This window comes from Salvia hispanica, chromosome 1 (genome assembly GCF_023119035.1).
Source record: "Salvia hispanica cultivar TCC Black 2014 chromosome 1, UniMelb_Shisp_WGS_1.0, whole genome shotgun sequence".
Classification (NCBI taxonomy): domain Eukaryota; kingdom Viridiplantae; phylum Streptophyta; class Magnoliopsida; order Lamiales; family Lamiaceae; genus Salvia; species Salvia hispanica.
The window spans coordinates 51,692,334-51,712,819 of NC_062965.1; the positions used below are offsets into that span (position 1 = coordinate 51,692,334).

Sequence of the window (20,486 nt, forward strand, 5' to 3'; positions counted from 1 at the left end):
TGTGAAAATGCAAAACTTAACAATTAAAAATGCAATTTTCCTATAACTAAAATGCAATCTGCGGAAATGCATGAACAACTTCACAAATGTGTATTGCATTTTTATATATACAATATTGCATTTTTCGTGCCACATGGCAGCACGTGGTTGGATGTATGTTAGCACTCTAATTAAGGATGCGCCCTAGTGCTCCCTATATATATATATATATATATATACATATATATATATACACATATATAGAGTTGTGATCAATGTCGAACCAATTTTAAAGACCGAACTAGAGACCAAATCTGGGCCATTAGATCTAGTTTTTTTTATGAGATGTGCTTTAGCTGCGAAATTTTTTCTTCTTCATTACTAGCCCATTTTACTTCATTATATAGGTTTATTACTTCATTCTCTACTTCAAATGCTTCTACACGTACTTCATTCCAACAATTTATTACATTATTCCATGTGTTTATTAAACCATATTAGCGCCATGGCGTTGGTGATAGATATTGTAGAGAGAAAGACCGACACGCAACGGCGAAACCACATTTACGTACTGAAATGAAGTAAAAATCCACTAGAATGAAGTAAAAACCTACTAGAATGAAGTAATATGTTCTGCAACGAAGTTAAATCTTCGTAACATGTTAGTATGACTTATTTACCTTCAGATGAATTAAAATAGGCTCGTGATGAAGGCGAAAATAATTTATAAATTTATGTATCTTATCCATAAAAAACTAGATCTAAAAGCCCTAATTTGGTAGGGTTCGGTGGTTCGGTCTTTAAGAGTGGATTTGTGGATAATAGGACTATATATATATATATAAACATATATTCTCTTTAGAGAAATATAATATGATTATTTAATTAATTGATATGTGACAATAATTAATTGATAGTCAAATAATTAGGGTAAAATGTGTCTTATACCAAATAATGTATTATATTAAGATCCAATTCTATTTAGGATTCTATCACATGTCACATATGTGAGACATAAAACTTACATTCTCCCACTTGGCGAACATGCGGGACATAAAGTTTTCGATTCTTTCACTTGTCACACTTGACAGAGCCACAGTAAAAATAGACATAAAAACATAAGGCGCGCATAATATTGGATTTATAAATACTTTCATCATTGGCAAACATAAGTATTATATTAGAGAGACTACTAATGCGGGTCATGGCGGGCGTATATCATTCAATAGTTATAGTTCCTTCCATGTACCACATCACCAATATCCACTCTAATATAATCTAAAAGTGACACCGTGTCCGTAATTGTCTTATTTCAAGACCTCCTGCATTAATACTAAAAACGTACACATGCATATCAAATAATAAGTATATGCAGGAAAAGTAGAAACAACTTTATTGAATTCAAAATATTCATATCTTAAGTGTCTGAACCAACATGGAAACAAAAGATTAGACGTTTCCATTCCCAAGACCCATTCTGTTAACTTATTCCATAAATGTCTTAGGCGGTAACGCCTTAGTCAATGGATCAACAACCATAAGTTGTGTGCTTATATATTACATAGATATTCTTTGTTCCCAAACTTCATCTTTGACGACAAGAAACTTTAATTCTATGTGTTTAGCTCCTTTTGAATACTTGTCATTCTTAGAGAAATATACGATTGCACTATTATCATAATACAATTTCAAGGACATGGATATTGAGGAGACAATACCAAAGCCTGAAATAAAATTTTGCAATCATTAATGCTTCAAAGCAAGTCATAAATTCAGCTTTAATGGTGGGTGTTGAATTAGAACTTTGCTTTACACTTTTCCATGACATGGCTCTTCCGGCCATAAGAAAAATGTAACCAAAAGTTGATTTTCTAAAGTCAACACATAAATCAAAATCTGAATTAGAATATCTAATCACTTCTAATTGATCAGATTTCCTAAATATAAGCATATAATCTTTTGTCCCCTTTAAGTATCTCATTATCATCTTTGCAACTCTCCAATGTTCAATGCAGGGTTACTTTGGTAACAACCTAGCATTTTGAACGCAAAGCTAATGTCTGGTAGTAAAGACTTGAGCATACATCAAACTTCCCATAATAGATGCAAAGGAATATTTTCCATCTCTTTAGGTTCTAATTCAGTTTTTGGACATTGATTCAAACTGAATTTATCACATTTATGAATTGGAACAACACTTGGAGAATATGCACTCATGCCATATCTCTCTAAAAGATTCGATCTATGTAGCTTTTATGAGACAATCCAAAAGTACAGGTGATTGATCACAAGATATTTTTATCCTATGACGTAGGATGTCTCACACATATCTTTTACGTTGGAATTTTTAGAGAGATAATTTTATTGTCATGTAGTAATCCAATGTCACTACTAGCAAGCAATATATCATCAACATACAGAAGCAAAAATATGAACTTTCTCCCACTAACCTTGAGGTATATGCACTGATCAACGGCGTTTTCTTTAAAACCAAAAGCAGTAATAGTGTCATGGAATTTAAAATACCATTGTCGAGAAGCCTGTTTCAATCCATAAATTGATGTTTAAGTTTGCAGACTAAATTTTCATTCCCTTTCTTAATGAAGTCTTCAATTTATTTCATGTAGACTTCTTCTTCCAAATCGCCATTTAGAAAAGCAGTTTTCACATCCATTTGATGTAGTTCCAAGTCAAAATGGGCTACAAGTGCCAAAATGATTCTAAGTGAGCCCTTCTTTGATACTTGAGAGAAAGTCTCTTTATAATCAATGCTATCGATTCTGAGTATAATCTTTGGCAACAAGTCTGGCTTTAAATCGTTCGATTAAACTGTTCATGTCGAATTTGGTCTTGAAGACCCATTTACTCCCAATTCACTTGTGTCCATCAGGCAATGCGACAAGGTCCCAGACTTCATTAAATCCATAGATTCAACTCTTCTATCATGGCATCAACCCATTTATTAGAATTATTACTCTTAATGGCTAGTGAAAATGAAACCGGATCATTATGCATACCCCTATCGCATTTAGATTCTTGGAGATATATCACATAGTCATCAAAAATGGCCAACCCTCGTTTTCATAGAAAACGCCTTAATGGCACTCCTGTAGATACTTCTTCCACACCTATGTTCAATGACTTTGGCATCATCATTAAGTGGTTAGTCATTCAAATATTGTTAGGCTATTCAACAATATTTGACACACTTAATTCTTGAGAAAATGAAGGAAGAAGGTTATACCCTTATTTCATCAATGACCCCATTACGAGTGTTAGAACTTCTACCGATCTCACCATTCTCAAGGAATCATATATCTCCAGTTTCCACAATTCTCATGCTATCATTAGGACAATAAAACTTATACCCTTTGGATTTTTCTGGTAACCCATAAAGTAACTACTAAGTGTTTAAAATCCAATATCTTTTCTTGCGAAGAGTATATTTTAGTTTCTGCTGGACAGCCCCAAACATGAAGGTGCTGCAAATTGGATTTTCTACCTGTCCAAAGTTCATAAGGGAGTCTTTGGTACAACCTTACTAGAAACTCGATTTAATACATAAATAACGGTTATAAGAGCATAAATTCACACAACAATATGGGTAATGTAGAATTATCATCATACTTCTAACCATTCCCATGAGAGTTCGGTTTCGTCTCTCAGCAACATCATTCTGATGAGGCGTACTTGGCATAGCATATTAAGCATAAATGTCATGCTTTTCTAAGTATTTGGCAAAAGGTCCATGTAATAGATTTATTTTAGTGGTACGACCATAAAATTCACCACCTCTATCAGATCGAATAATTTTCACCTTTCTACTTAATTGTCTTTCATCCTCAGTCATAAAATGTTCAATTGTGCCTGATATTTTTCTTGCAATAAATAAATCCATAACGCGAAACAAATCGTCAATAAAGGTGATAAAATATTTTTCTCCACCAAAAGTCGAGACATCAAAAGGTCCGCAAATATCTGTATGTATAATTTCAAGAGCCCAGTGCTTCTTGTGGCATTTTTCTTATTGTGTTTGGTTTGTTCACCTTTAATTCAATCCACACAAACAGTAACTGTAAAGACTAAATTCGAAAGAATATTATCCTTTACAAGCCTCTTAATTATTTCACTAGAAATATGATAGTTCCTTTATGCCATAAGAATGATAAATTCGAATGAATATTATCCTTTAGACGCTCCTTCGATTGCAATGTGAACATGAGATGGACTCTCCTCCTAGACCAATACGTTTCCTATTTTTTTTAAGAGTCAACTAATCTTTTATAGTGAATCAATTTGGAATGGTCCATATTAAGGAGGTAAGGAAGTTAAGATAAATTGGACAAAGAAATCTTTATCCACCTGCAATCTAACTTTTCTAGCTTAGAAGAGATGTTATTTATGTCCATCACATGCTCGTACATAGTCATCATATTGCATGCTTATGAGATCCTTCATAAGTTTTTCTGCAAGAGAATTATATGCAGTTGTGAAACGATCCTCAACATTCTGCAAACATTCTTTTAAGCAAGTGAAGCCAATTCAGGGGAAAATTGGTGTTTATTGACCAAAACATTGCAGATTTCAGGGATAGGGATTAGTCTTTTAAGCTTCCAAGTGGAAAAGAGGTGGATTGAGGAGTTGCAGGAAAATGAATTAGGTTTAATAAACAAAGAGGAAGATGAATTACATTTGCGTGCAATTGCAATCATGTTTAACACAATATATGGAGTAGAAATACTTCTTGAGCAATAAAAGCTGAAATATACAAGAATGGATAAATAAGCATCATACATATACAGCTTGAGAGCTGGTTCAAACCTCCTAATTTTACCTAGTCAATTGCTACTTGAAATACACCTTCGGGTAATCTCATCGCCATAAGGCCTAATAAGACACTAAACATCTATTCACCTTTTACTTAACCTATTCAGTGTTACTTAAAAAACTGAGCTCCGCAGGCATATGCTTACACCTTCAACTCTTTTTTTCCTGCGACAAATTTCTTGATGATGCACTCTTCGCCAATCTTGTCATAATAAGGCCTAATGAATTTATCAAAAAACATATAATCCGTACACGAAGCAAATAATGAAAGACCTGGCCACGTTTCAATCAGATTCCTACTCTCCAAAAGTCTCAGAATTTGCATTCGCGGCTCAAGCCTCTTCTCGATATTGTAGCCAAGTGCCACCGGGTTAGCAACTATACTAGCAACCCCGTATTTCCCAGTACCAAGAAGAAGCTCAATTTTGCTCTTCATTTTGTTTCCAGATGCTCTAAAAACAGTAGGTTGTTTCCTAAACATTGCCAACGCATCATCATCAGAAAATCCCAAATCACGGAGAGTTTGCAGCTTGGCTTCCCACATCCCCTGGCTCGTAGAGTGAAACAGACAAACAGCATAGATAAAAACAACTGAAGTGCGAGGGACCCCGAATTCGATGGCCTTGTCTACAGATTTCCTCATGATATCCGACTTGACCACGAAAGCCCGCGGTAGACCATAGAGCAAGTGAAGGATGTGCTCCATTGGTATGCCACATCTCTTCAAGATTTCCACATTTGGAATTAAGGTTTTCTCCAAATCATGTCTCACAAACCAGGATAATCTTTTCAAAAGTCTGGCCACATCGTCATTGGATCCCAGCAAGCCCTTCAGCAACGATAAATTGGGAATGATCTTGTTTGCTATACTTGATTGTAAAATCCTCTTATTACTGGAAATCATCTTGGCAATCTCCTCGGAAGAAAGCCCCAAATCTTGGAACACCTTCAATCTGGATTTAATACCCTCAATAGTAAACCCTAGAATCCGAGGATCATATATTACTAATTTCTGCAGCTGAGCAGTCGTAAAGCTATTCTCTTTGAGGAACGAAAGCACTGAATCAGCTCTTTGGGGATCTCTTAATTTCGGAAAACGCGATGAAGCTAGTGAAGCCGATTCAGGAGAAAATCGGAGTTTATTAATCAATAAATCGCAGATCTCAGGGTTAGGGATTAGTGTTTGCACCCTCCGAGTAGAAAACGAGAGCACATTTGAGTTGCAGAGAAATGGATTAGGGTTTATAAACAAAGAGGAGAGATGATTACGTGCAATTGCAATCATGTTGAGAGAAACAGCAGGAATTAAAAACGACTTGCCTGTGAAATCGAAGGAATTGAAGCTACTGGAATTAGGAATTTTGAAGGAGCGGCGTCGCCATGGCAGAGTGAAGAAGCTCAGTTTCAAATTCAATCAATATTTAAAATTAAGTGTTTAGAAAGATAATGTAGGAGTAATAAAAAAAGGGATTTATATATAAATAATTTTCTTATTTTTCTTTAATCTCACGAATAATTTTAACATAAACGACGCTCACACCATTTATATACTCTCGTCCACAAATAAGATAGACTTTTACTTTTCAACTAATAATAATTCAACTAGTACTTTTTTTTACATGTAACTCTCTACATTATCAAATTTGTATTAAAATTCGAACTACTTAAAAAAAAAACCATCTACGTAGATACAAAATCCAAACAGAACCTTCACCTATTCGTGCACGGGGCAGGTGCTTCCTTTAATGGCCCCATTGTCAATCATCCATTGCAATCGATACGACAAATGCTTTCTCGAGTTGTATATTGTAACCATACTTTCTCGACCAAAGTTGTAAGGGCCAAGTTTGCACAACTGCACCCCCAAATCAATTGATCATGTGATATTAATGGATGGTTCTTAGAAGACAGTTGGGTTCCCGAATAGCACCGGTCTAACGAGCCTTGTGCGATGTCGGAGGCGACGATAGCCCCGTGTATCATAAACAAAATGGCACAAAAATCTTTTGCATATCTCTCACTCTTTGATGATATTCAATAAATAAGAGATACAATAGGTACATAACTCCAACAATCTGTTGATTAGAAAAAGGAATAACTCAGAAAAATCACTAGTGTGAGGGACCCCAAATTTCATCATAGTGTCTGACTTAGCGAAGAAAACTCTCGGACTAGAGTAGAGGAAGTAAAGGATGCGCTCCATTGGTATGCTACACCTTTTCAAAATTTCGACATTTGGCATTAAGGTTTTCTCCAAATCGGTTGAAACAAACCAGGGGCATCGTCTCAAATCGGTTGAAACAAATCATGTTGAGAGAAACGGAAACGGAAACGGAAACGACTTACTTTCTGCAAACTCAAGGGACTCGAAGCTACTGGAATTAGGATTTTTGAAGGAGCGCCGTTGCCATTGCAGAGTGTGAAGAAGCTCAGTTCCAAAGTGCCATTTTCATTATAGTAGTACTCCCTCTGTCCCGCTTAAGATGACACGTTTTCCTTTTTAGTTTGTCCCAACTAAGATGACACATTTCCTTTTTTTGGTAAATTTCTCTCTCCAATTAATACACCAAACCACTTTTTCTTACTCCTATTAAAATATACTACATCTTTCTTTATCTATTTACTTTAATACTTACACTCACATTCTCTCTCCCCAATTAAACATTTTAACCAATAACTCCTAAAATCTCGTGCCGGCTAAGCAATGTGTCATATTAGCCGGGACGGAGGGAGTAATTAATAGCAACGATTTATTATCAACATTTTCTTCTGATTTATTATAGGAAAAAAATCAAATTTTAATGGAAAGATAATGTAACGGAAAAAAGGGATTTATATACAAATAATTTTCTTTTTTCTCTTTTATTTCACAATAAATTTGAGTATAAACGACGCACACAAAATCTATTAGTCTTGTCCACAAAATAGGACAATATCATAAGAGCGTCTCCGGTGGCGCCCCTCCCACTAGAACTTCCACTAGCCCTTCCCACAAAAACTGTCTGTCACGTCATCACTAGCTCTTCCCATTCCACTGCCACATCACTAAGACTTCCCACTGCACTAGGACTTCCCGCAATTATTTAATTTACGGACTTAAAATTTACGGAATTAAAATGTCGACACGGAATACGGAAAAATTCGAAAACTTCATTACATAATACTTAAAAATAATTACATAATTAAAAAAAAATTACATAATTTAAAAATAAAATTACATAATACCCTCGGCTCTCACTCCTCCTCGTCGTCCCCGTCGCCCGTGCCGCTGCCGCCTCCGACGTCCCCGCCCCCAATCTCAACGCAATAATCATCAATGAGTGGCATCCCTAAATCGTACCGACATTGGTCTACCACATCCTTGCACAGCCTTTTAAACTCAGGATCATGCGCGCTATACCACCTACTCGTGCTCTGCATCAGGGTCTTTGTTAGCTGCGCGCGGGCGAGATGGTCGTTCTCTGGGCTTTCTGGGGCCTCCGATTTGACCTCGTAGGACCCACTGCCGCTGCCGCTTCCCCTCGCCATCCGCTGTGCAGCCTTTTGCCCCATCGGGCGACGATGACGGCGAGAGTCTGATCGTGGTAGCGGGGCCACTTCCTCGGCTTCGGGGAGGTCGTGCGAACCAAGCACTGCTGCTGTACTCACCGGAAGAGTTGATCTTCGTCCGCTTCCAGCCCGATTCGACACCAATCGCAAACTTTTGCTATTCCCTGACCACGAGAAAGGCCTCCCATTGGTCAAATGTTTTGAACTTCAATTCTTTGTCCGGGTACTGGGCCTAGGCTTGTTTCTTCACATCATCCTCAGACATGCCACTGGTTGCCATGCGCATGTTGTTTTGGTAGAGGGCAGCAAAACGACTGAGCTTAGGCTTCAACCGAAGCCACTATTTCTGGCATTTCTCGGAAGTGCGAGGCTTCGCCCCAGACGCTTTGACTATGAGGTAGGCCTGACTAATGCGATGCCACATTCGGTCAACATACTGGTTCGGCCCGACATAGGGATCCTCTACTACACCGATCCATGCCTTCGCAAGAGCGGCATTTTCCCACACGGTCCAGATCGTCCTCCTCTCATTCTCATCCTCACCCTCCTCCTCCTCTGTCCTCGTGTGCGAGGAAGAGCTCGGGACTTTGCCCTTGCCCCTACCCCCGCCCTTGGCCTTGCCCTTGCCTTTGCTCCTGCCCTTTGCAGCAGGCTCCGCCTCATCGGGAGTCTCACGGATCGGCGATAGCCCCAACTCCGCTCCCAGCTCCTCAAAAGAGAAAGTCTCGATGCCGGCGTACTAAGTCTCCGGAACAGTACTAGGGGATTCATTGGCCAACAAATCTATATATGGACGATAGACAGATTCCCTAGGCGTCTTCGGGCTCCTGTGCTGCATCGACCCACCCACCACCATATTTGGCGGCGTACCGCCCATCCCCACTGCCCCGGGCATCATCCCACCCACCCCCGCCATATTTGGCGGCATATCACCCATCCCCACGGCCCCGGGCATCATCCCACTCATCTGACTCATCCAAGTGTACATATTGTAGAACATTTGGAGAGTCATCCCCGGCATACCGCCCATCCCCGTCATCCCCGCCATTTGGGGATTCATCCCCTCAAAGTTTCCCTCCGTTCCGGTGGGAATCGTGGGTGTGTTTTCTCCGCTCGTGGTGGGGGAGTTCTTGTTGTACTTCATTGTAGTAGAAATGAAATTTGTAGATTTAGAGAGAGAAACTTGTCAAAACAAGTGGTGTAAATGAAATGAAGTTTAAGCTGCCCTATTTATAGAGTTTAAAAAAAAAATTCAAACTCGGACGTCCGACCTTCGCCACTACGGCGGATGTCCGCCCGCCCGTGGGGGTGACGGGCGTGCCCATCCGACGGGCGTTGGGGACGGGAGTGGGCGCCCTTCCATGCCACTACGGCGGACGTCCGGTCGGACGTCGGCGTCGTCCTACCGCGACGTCCGCCATTGGAGACGCTCTAAGTTTATCGACTCTCTTCCCTTTTTCTATTTTAATTCGTCCGTTATTTTCCAGGTTAAAATGTTTAACATTTTGGAATAAAAAAAGTGGAGTAATATGTATTATATTCACATTTTATTACCAAACTAATACTCTCTCCTTTTCAAGATAATTGGGGCATTTTTTTATACAGAATTTTAAAATTAATATGTTAAAGATTAAAGAAGAGAAAAAAAATACTTAAAAAAGAAAAGTAAAGTAAGGGATATACAGAGAGAGTAAAATATGAGAAGATAAATTTTTTGGCAAAAAAAGTAAAAGACAACAACCCAAAAAGTAATACAACTCCGCTACTTTGGGGCATTACCTTTTGAATACATTTTCTTAATATTTCTTAAATCCCGTGTCGGAGAGAATTGTTGTCATAGATTCAGACATTCACAGCCCTCCTGACCGCTGAAAGGGACGAGATCGGGGAGTCGGACACTATTAGTTCAGGATCATTGTATGGCGGAGTGCACCTTTTTGTAAAATCAATTAAGGAGGGATATTAATGTAGGTTTTGATATTAATAAATGGTTCTTAGAAGACAGTTGGGTGCCCGAACGGCACCGGACTAACGCGCCTTGTGCAATGTTGGAGGCGACGATGGCCCCGTATACCATAAACAAAATGGCACAAAAATCTTTTACATATCACTCACTCTTTGATATGATGTTCAAAAAATAAGTGATATGTACATAACTCAACCAGGTTGAGAATTCTGTTGATCAGAAAAGGAATAACACTGAAAAATCACTAACCATAACATAGAGACTTAAAGATGCTGACAGATTAGTATTACTAACATAAACCAATTCAGAAAGAGGAATTACTACTACTATATAACAGTTAATCCAAGATGAACACAATATTTGGAGTAAAAATACTTCACTAACAAGGCAATAAACACAATTACAGTCAGACCAAGCAACACCGGTGTTTCTAATCTCAGGACGAGCAATCAGAACAAGAACAAGAAGACGCCACAAAACATGTCAGACGAGTATAGAGCAAGTGAAGGATGCGCTCCATTGGTATGCTACACCCCTTCAAGATCTCCACATTTGGCATTAAGGTTTTCTCCATATCGATTTAGAAAACCCGGGGGCATCTCTTCACAAGTCTGGCCATATCGATTTAGAAAACCCTGGAGCATCAATTAATTGGGAATGATCTTGTTCGCCATACTTGAATGTAATAAAAGTATAAACACCACCAAACAGCGGAATGATTCTAACCTCCTTAGTTTACCTAAACATTGCTACTTGAAATACATCTTTCTGATGTGTTCTTCAGTGAACTCATCGCCATAAGGCCTAATAAGAAACTAAACATCTATTCACCTTTCACTTAACCTTACTTCAAATTGAGCTCCGCAAGCATTTGCTTACACCTTCAACTCTTTTTTTTCCTGTGACAAATTTCTTGATGATGCACTCTTCGCCAATCTCGTCATAATAAGGCCTAATAAATTTATCAAAAAACATATAATCCGTAAACGAAGAAATTCCTGAAAGACTAGGCCACTTTTCAATCAGATTCCTACTCTCCAAAAGTCTCAGAATTTGCATCCGCGGCTCAAGCCTCTTCTCAATACTGCACGCAAGTGCTACGGGACAAGCTACAACACTGGATATATTGAACTTCCCAGTAGCAAGAAGAAACTCTATTTTTTTCTTCAATTTGTCTCCAGATGCTGAAAAACAACAGGTTGCTTCCTAAACATTGTGACTATACCTTCATCAGAAAATCCCAAATCACGGAGTGTTTGCAACTTGACTTCCCACATCCCTTCGCTTGTATAATTGAAAAGATCAACAGCATTGATAAAAGCAATAAAAGTGAGAGGCACCCCAATTTCAATGGCCTTTTCAACAGATTTCATCATAGTATCCGACTTGACCAAGAAAGTTCTCGGGCGAAGGTAGAGCAAGTGAAGGATGCACTCCATTGGTATACTACACTTCTTCAAGATTTGCACATTTGGCATTAATGTTTTCTCCAAATCGGCTAACAAAGCCCGGGGGCATCTCTTCACAAGTCTGGCCACATCATCATTGGATCCCAGCAAGCCCTTGAGCATCGATAAATTGGGAATGATCTTGTTCGCCATACTTGAATGTAAAATCGCCTGATTACTGGAAATCATCTTGGCAATCTCCTCGGAAGAAAGCCCCAAATCTTGGAACACCTTCAATCTGGATTTAATATCCTCAATAGTAAACCCTAGAACCGAGGATTATATATGACAAGTTTCTGCAGCTGAGTAGTCGTAAAGCTATTCTCTTTGAGGAATGATAGCACTGAATCAGCTCTTTGGGGATCTCTAAGTTTAGGTAAACGCGATGAAGCCAATTCAGGAGAAAATTGATGTTTATTGACCAAAACATCGCAGATTTCAGGGCTAGGGATTAGTGTTTTCACCCTCCGAGTGGAAAACGAGAGCACATTTGATTTGCAGAGAAATGAATTAGGGTTTATAAACAAAGAGGAGAGATTCTTGCGTGCAATTGCAATCATGTTGAGAGAAACAACAGAAATAAAAAACGACTTGCCTGTGAAATCGAAGGAATTGAAGCTACTGGAATGAGGGGTTTTGGAGGAGCGCCGTCGCCATGGAAGAGAGCGAGGAAGCTCAGTTCCAAAGTGATGCTATTTCGATTAAAAATAAAATACAGTTAAAATGATGTCATTTTTGCTTCTTCATTTTTTTTTTAAATTTAAATTTTTTATTTATTATAGGAATAAGTTTTATTTTTAATTTATTTTACTAGCCCATAATAATACAATGTGTGAGTGTTGGCCGAGGTAGTTAATGCGCAGATCAAAATTTATAAGTTAGAGTCATCTGGCGTATGAACTTTAAAATTTATGTTTATATTTCAATAAAAAAATAATAATAATAATAATAATAATATAGTGATATGTTTTTTATTTGATAAAAAGTGACCTAAAAAAAGTTAGTGTTTAAATTATACTCATATAGTAGAAGATAGAAAATATTACTCTCTGATTATAGCCATATTTTTCAACGAATTTTAATCTCAACTTTCAGTTAATCGATTTATTTAAATTTTCAATTTAATTGAAATAAAAAACAATAATGTCTAATTTACATAAAACTTTCTTGTAGTAACAAGATTTTCCCGATTGATGAGTGTATTGTCAACCATGTCAAGATGAAGATTTTGACTTATTACTTGATGATAGTATTATTAGTGATAATGATATAACATCATACAAGTAACTAGTAAGAGAAGAAGAAGCATAACAAACATGGCTCAATGTATAACAAACAATCCCATATGCCTTATTCTTTTTGCTTCAATCACTTGATTATTACAGATTGGAAAATGTAAAATAGTAGTATTATAAAATCTTGTAGCTAAACTATATGGTGATAATAATAATAATTATAACAAATGGCAAGAATTTCTCTCTAGAAGAGAGATTAAGTTGCATTGGAATTTTTTACCTGTTCAAATCAAAACATTGGAAGTGAAACAACATCACTAAACAATGCAAAAAAAACACACTTTATACAGTCTTAGGAAATCAGAGAAGATGCAGCAAAAGGTATATCAGATCAGAACAAGTAACACCTATGTTGCTAATCTCAGGACAAGCAATCAGAACAAGAACAAGAACATGCTACACTATGTTGATGAGCATTACCTTTTTAGCTTAACTAATCTGCATCACTAATTCATACAAATTCACCAAGCATCTACTTATAAAGCTTCTTTTTTTGCATTCATACAAATTCACCAAGCATCTACTTATAAAGCTTCTTCTTTTGCCTCTCGACAAATACCTTTATGATGCGTTCTTCGCCAATCTCATCATAATAAGGCTTGATAAACGTGTCAAAAAATTCAGCATCTGTAAAGATAGAAAACACTGAAAGAGCTGGCCACTTTTCAATCAGATTCCTTCTCTCCAAAAGTCTCAGACTGAGCGTGAGTTCTAAGTAAAAGTATTGGGTGAAAGTAAGTGGTACCAAAAGTGGGGAAAAAAAAAACTATATCTTCGTGAAGTTTTTATTACAAAAATTAAGTCACAGTAGAATTTGGAGAAAACAAGTTACACAAAAGGGATTGGTTGGACTTTAAATAGCTATAACTATAATTATTTATCGCATCCCAAAACGGAAAATCCTAGATCCACCATCGGGTGTTGCCATCCCGACTAACTCGACGGTAGTACTGCCAAGACCAGCATTGCTGTCATCAACAATGCAACATAGATGGCAATGGCACTAAGCTCTTAGAATAATAAACTCATTATCAACATTGTTAGTTAAAGAAAAAGCTAAAGGCAAAGTGCATATTGACAAATTATTTGCCAAGAAAGGGCATAGATGCATCAAGATCAAGTCCAGACCAAATATGGACTGCTGCTTAGATTCAAATATACCCTCAAAATAACACATTACTAAATCAAATGCAACCAAAAATGGCACCAAGCAAGAAAGTAGAAAGGGTGCCTCTAATTCTTCCCTAATATCACAAAAAAACCACAAAAGAAACTACTGATGCTTAGCCCTATCCTCTCTGCAGCTTACACGAGTTTCTCATCTCGTTTCCCATCCCGAGCTCTACAGGCCACGAGAACTCACCAACTTCATCCAAGTGAGGACTCACAAACTTCTTACAAAACACATCATTTGACATCTTACACAACGCAGGAAGATGTGGCCATGCTCGAATCAGACCCCTCCTCTCCAACATCTCCAAAACCTCAATCCGGGGCTTATACCGCTGCTCAGCGCTGTACATAACCGATTTAGGCCACCCAACGATGCAAGAAGCCGTATACTTCCCAGTCCCAATCAGCAACTCCTTAACCCTCACCAGCTTATCCTCCGACACAGTAAACACCTGCGGTGACTGCCTCACCATTCTCAGGATATCATCCTCCGAGCACTCCAGGATATCCCGAAAAGCCTGAATCTTTCGCTCCCACCTCCCATTCGCCATCGACCCAATAACCGCCACCACATACACAAACACTCTAGACCCCCTGCTCACCCCCAATTCATCAGCCTGGTCCACGTATTTCCTCACGACCTCTGGCCTATTCAAGAAGAACCGCGGTGCATAGCAGCAGATCGTGAGAATCTGCTGCATCGACACGCCACAGCTCCTGAGAAGCTCGACGTTAGGCAGCATGTTCGTCCTCAAATCCGTGCTAAGCATCCATTGAGCCTTCCTAAGCACTTGGGATACACATTTGTTGGATCCCAGCAATTCCCTCAGCAAAGTCAGTCGAGGGATCAACGCTTTGGTAGCGCTACGATGCAAGATCTTCGGCTCCTTCGAGAGGACTTCGGCAATGACGCCGCGGGGAAAGCCCATGTCTTGGAAAACTCTGATTTTCGGCTTGATTGTTTTCTCGAGATTGGAAGAGAGCAGCTGAGGCAGAAACTTCACCGCTTTCTCAACCTGGGATTTGGAAAAGCCGATCTCTCGGAAGAATGAGAGCATTGAATCATACTCTTCGGGGGTTTTCGATTGGGTTGAAGCGGAGGCCGCAATCAGAGCTACCTGAGGTGAAAATTTGTGCTTCTGCAGCAATAAATCATACAATGCGGGGTTGTTCACGGATTTTTTCTCTGTAGAAGTTGAGAAATGAAGCACAGGGAGGAAAAATCGAGCTACGGTTTCATCTGGCGGGCGCAGATTCGTCGAAAACGATGAGATGAAATTTCGGCGCAAAATTGAGTGAATCATGACAAAATTATTCTAGACTGGGATCGGCGAATCATACATATGCTGCGCAATTTGGATGAAATGAATGCTCGCGTCGATTAAGAGGGATTTTGTTAGGGTTTAGGGTTCTAGTCTTCATCGAACTGGGAAATTGGAATTCTTTGTAATTTTTAGGCATTTTTGCTATATTTAAAAAAGAATACATGAAAACAATTATTTTAATTATGTTTAAATTTATAGCCTTCTGAAAAAACAATGTCAAGTTTGGACCCAGGGTGTTAAAACAAGATTAGTATAAATTTGTGGATTAATTATATTGCATATTCTAGTACTAGTTGGGAGATTTGATGTATTATTCGACATTGTTTTAGAGTAATGAATGAGGACGAATGTTGATGGATACGTGATCATAATTGTTTTTTGCTTTTTTTGGACGAAGATGATCCTCATTACTTAACTAGAATTGCTGATTCTTTATTTTTACATTGTCTAATAAAATTAGATGTCAAATAAATGAACTGAGCATATAACTAAATCAGCGTATTTTGTTTTCGTTAATTTAACCTTCATATTTATGTTGATATCAACCAAACGGAACATCATAATTCGTACATGCTCCTCTTTTGGTTGGCATCCACCATCTTATAAATCTCTTATATCGAAACAACACGAGATATCCTCTTTAAAAGAGAGTTCGAGAAAAAAGTAGGTTTAATGATCGATCTATAACATAGTCTATTGGCGTTGTTCAATAATCCCTATCATAATTGAGTCGAATGAATGTAAAAGTGCTTATGTATTCTTTTTAGTACTTTTTTAATCAAGTGCAGAGTTGTTGAATATCAATCACTATTTATGGCTTTAAAAATTTGAAAGAGGTACACTTAGTTACACTTTTATGTCTTACTATGATTAATTACAATTAGAGGTTATAATTACTATTTAGTTCAACAATTAAGCCCGTCTAGCTCAGTTGGTAGAGCGCAAGGCTCTTAACTGGTCGTGGGTTCGAGCCCCACGGTGGGCGAATTTATTTTTTCCAATACTTTAACATCATTACTACGATGTAATGTACCAAATCATCTCTATCTATGGATGTCAATCGGGACAATCTAACAAGCCCTACTCATCATCTACTTATAGGGCTTAGAAATCAAACTATTTACTTAGAACTTAATGACAAAGTGCAATTTATCTACTTATCGCTATCTATGGATGTCAATCAGGACAGTCGAGCAAGCCCTTACTCATCATCTACTTATAGGGCTTAGAAATCAAACTATTTACTTAGAACTTAATGACAAAGTGCAATTTTACTCTAACTGTGCCAATGAGCATGTTATGGAAATGTTTATTGAACACTATCTATGTATATGAATAATAAGTTAGACTCGATAATATATATTTCAAATTTTAAGTAATTGTCTCCTTTTGGGGCTAGAAAAACATAACCATTTGCTAAATTCAAAGCCGTCAAACTAGTTAATAACTTAAATGAAATGTAGTACTAGGACGATTAAAATCAAATTAATAAGCGAAAATTTTGAAATTATAAACTAATAATCATCAAACTAGTTAGGAGGATGAATCTCATTTTAGCTTGATCAGAAGTTGAAACGATCAATACATCAAAAATTCTAGTTACCACCATAAGAAGTAAGAATCATCAAACTAGTTAGAAAGATGAATCACAATTTAGTTTTGTATTGTTTCAATTTTATCATATTTCCTCGAAGGTACATCATAATTTAGCTCTAACCAATAAGCTAGAGGTTCAAGTCAATGTAGGGAGAAATTTCAGAATATGAAATTTAATTTTCTGACTTTTCAAAATATAAGATTGAGGCGTGCAAAATTTTTCAAATAAGAGATTTTTATCCTTTTTTCTCTCTCTTTTTTTTCATTATTTTACTTATAAAATATATGCATTGATAAAATTACCTGACAGAATTTATTTCTCAATCGTTTTTTACATCTTCCCTAGTTTACAAATGCTAATATGATAATCTTTCCTAGTCATAATCAAAAGAGGCGAGTCAGATGAATATAGAGTAAAGGTCAAATGTGGTCCTTAACATATGACCGTTTTATCAATTTGGTCCTTAACATTATCATTTTGATTATTTGGTCCCTCACAAATAAATTCGGACCTGAATCGGTCCTCACTTAATAAAACCGTCAAAAAAATAGACGGTGATTGCAATTTGACTATATTAAATTACTAATGGTAATTAATTACACCTAATTATAATTCTTAATTCCTATTAAATTACAAATTATTCATTTCATTTTGCAACCGATACTATCTTTTTTCCAATTTTGCTAATAGGAAAAGAATTATAATTAGGTATAATTAATTACCATTAGTAATTTATAAGATTGAGGCATGCAAAATTTTTCAAATAAGAGATTTTTATCCTTTTTTCTCTCTCTTTTTTTTTAATTATTTTACTTATAAAATATATGCATTGATAAAATTATCTGACAAAATTTATTTCTCAATCGTTTTTTACATCTTCCCTAGTTTACAAATGCTAATATGATAATCTTTCCTAGTCATAATCAAAAGAGGCGAGTCAAATGAATATAGAGTAAAGGTCAAATGCGGTCCTTAACATATGACCATTTTATCAATTTGGTCCTTAACATTATCATTTTGATTATTTGGTCCCTCACAAATAAACTCGGACCTGAATCGGACCTCACTTAACAAAACCGTCAAAAAAATAGACGGTGATTGCAATATGACTATATTAAATTACTAATGGTAATTAATTACACCTAATTATAATTCTTAATTCCTATTAAATTACAAATTATTCATTTCATTTTGCAACCGATACTATCTTTTTTCCAATTTTGCTAATAGGAAAAGAATTATAATTAGGTATAATTAATTACCATTAGTAATTTATAAGATTGAGGCATGCAAAATTTTTCAAATAAGAGATTTTTATCCTTTTTTCTCTCTCTTTTTTTTTAATTATTTTACTTATAAAATATATGCATTGATAAAATTATCTGACAAAATTTATTTCTCAATCGTTTTTTACATCTTCCCTAGTTTACAAATGCTAATATGATAATCTTTCCTAGTCATAATCAAAAGAGGCGAGTCAAATGAATATAGAGTAAAGGTCAAATGCGGTCCTTAACATATGACCATTTTATCAATTTGGTCCTTAACATTATCATTTTGATTATTTGGTCCCTCACAAATAAACTCGGACCTGAATCGGTCCTCACTTAACAAAACCGTCAAAAAAATAGACGGTGATTGCAATATGACTATATTAAATTACTAATGGTAATTAATTACACCTAATTATAATTCTTAATTCCTATTAAATTACAAATTATTCATTTCATTTTGCAACCGATACTATCTTTTTTCCAATTTTGCTAATAGGAAAAGAATTATAATTAGGTATAATTAATTACCATTAGTAATTTAATATAGTCAAATTGCGGTCATCGTCTATTTTTTGACGGTTCTATTAAGTGAGGACCGATTCGGGTCCGAGTTTATTTGTGAGGGATCAAATAATCAAAAAGATAATATTAAGGACCAAATTGATAAAACGATCATATGTTAGGGACTACATTTGATCTTTACTTATGAATATATGAAAGTGGCGAGGGCCTTAAAATTGTGGTTTCAAATTATCAGGTTAGTGCTTATAAACTAGAAGATTAAAAGACGATTGAGAAAGAAATCTTACGTAGAGTAGTTTAGTCAATTCATATACTTCGTGGGAGAAGTATTAAGAAAAAAAAGAAAAGAAAACAGAAAGGTTCAAATTCTTACTATGAGAATTTTCATGCTTTGATCTCATATTAAAAAAATCAACAAATTTAATTTCAAAATTTCTCGTTATAATGAGTAGGGTCCTATTCTAATGCTTATAGCACCCTAATCCAAAATCAAGACTAAATCTTCACCCTTAGATTTTAAAACGAGTGGATGGGATTAAAGCTCACAAAATCTCAATAAATAGTATACAAAATATCAACAAAATGGTAATATTGTCATTATGTTATCATATGATAATTTTTGTGAGTGTTTTTTTATATCAACATTATGTATTACAAATATCAACAATATGACATTAGAATATCAACATAAGGACAAGAAAATATCAACACATTTTTATTGAAATTGGACATGCATAATATTGAGATTTTGCCTACAAAAAATATTGAGATTTTTTGTTGTATTTGTTGAAAATAGCTGCTTATCAACATGTACGAAAATTGAAATATAATTTATCAAATTTCATCACCCGAACATTGTCGGAATATATGCAATTGAGATCTCGTTGGAATCCTTATTAAATTATCTTTAATTTGATATATTTTTTGCGGAAAAATAATTTAAATTGAGAGAGTTACGTAAATTTAAAGATTTGAGATGATTTTGAGGAGAGAGAAAGTTGTTAGTTATAATTAATACATGTAGGATTTGACATTAATACCTTTTTAATTTAATTAATAATTATTTAAATTTAAAATATATTAAACTTGACATTATATTAACCACGAGATCTTCTAATCTAATGATTAAAAATTGGTCTCAATTTGGGATTGATAATTAGTTGGCAATTGATTACTCCCTCTGTCCCAGATAATTCGTCCCAGTTTTCCATTTCGGTCCGTACCACATAATTTGTCCCACTTCACTTTTACCATTTTTGGTATTGGGCCTCATATTCCACTAACTCATTCTTACTCACATTTTATTATAAAACTAATATATAAAGATAGGACCCACTCTCTATTAACTTTTTCAACCCACTTTCCATTACAATTCTTAAAACCCGTACCCGGTCAAAGTGACCCGAATTATCCGGGACGGAGGGAGTACATCCCATAATGAGTAAATATAATTTTTTAACAAAGAAAAAAATTAGCCAATAAAGTCTGAGAAACTATAAATAGTGGACTTTACAAATTGTATTCACACTAG

General features: G+C 36.2%; 4 protein-coding genes across 5 annotated transcripts in view; all 4 read right to left on the reverse strand.

The window, feature by feature from the left end:
* Positions 1-12,476, reverse strand: part of LOC125202042 — a 21,301-nt gene extending 8,825 nt beyond the window's left edge. The window contains exon 1 of one of the 2 annotated variants that reach the window (XM_048100366.1): positions 12,365-12,476. The gene's annotated coding sequence lies outside the window, so the exon portion shown is untranslated. Of the gene's footprint in view, positions 1-6,126; positions 6,165-12,364 lie in introns of those variants that run through there. The other variant, XM_048100374.1, reaches the window with a different exon arrangement.
* Positions 4,707-6,119, reverse strand: LOC125202033. Its single transcript, XM_048100346.1, has 2 exons — positions 4,894-6,119; positions 4,707-4,839 (listed from the first exon to the last, which is right to left on the reverse strand). Exon 1 carries the CDS (start codon positions 6,089-6,091, stop codon positions 4,949-4,951), a length of 1,143 nt encoding a protein of 380 aa, XP_047956303.1. The 5' UTR covers positions 6,092-6,119; the 3' UTR covers positions 4,707-4,839; positions 4,894-4,948.
* Positions 11,171-11,922, reverse strand: LOC125200473. The gene is made up of 2 exons (XM_048098115.1): positions 11,547-11,922; positions 11,171-11,505 (listed from the first exon to the last, which is right to left on the reverse strand). Exons 1-2 carry the CDS (start codon positions 11,920-11,922, stop codon positions 11,171-11,173), a joined length of 711 nt encoding a protein of 236 aa, XP_047954072.1.
* Positions 12,477-14,353: 1,877 nt separating the features above from the next.
* Positions 14,354-15,541, reverse strand: LOC125200484. Its single transcript, XM_048098124.1, has one exon. It carries the CDS (start codon positions 15,539-15,541, stop codon positions 14,354-14,356), a length of 1,188 nt encoding a protein of 395 aa, XP_047954081.1.
* Positions 15,542-20,486: the final 4,945 nt, after the last annotated feature.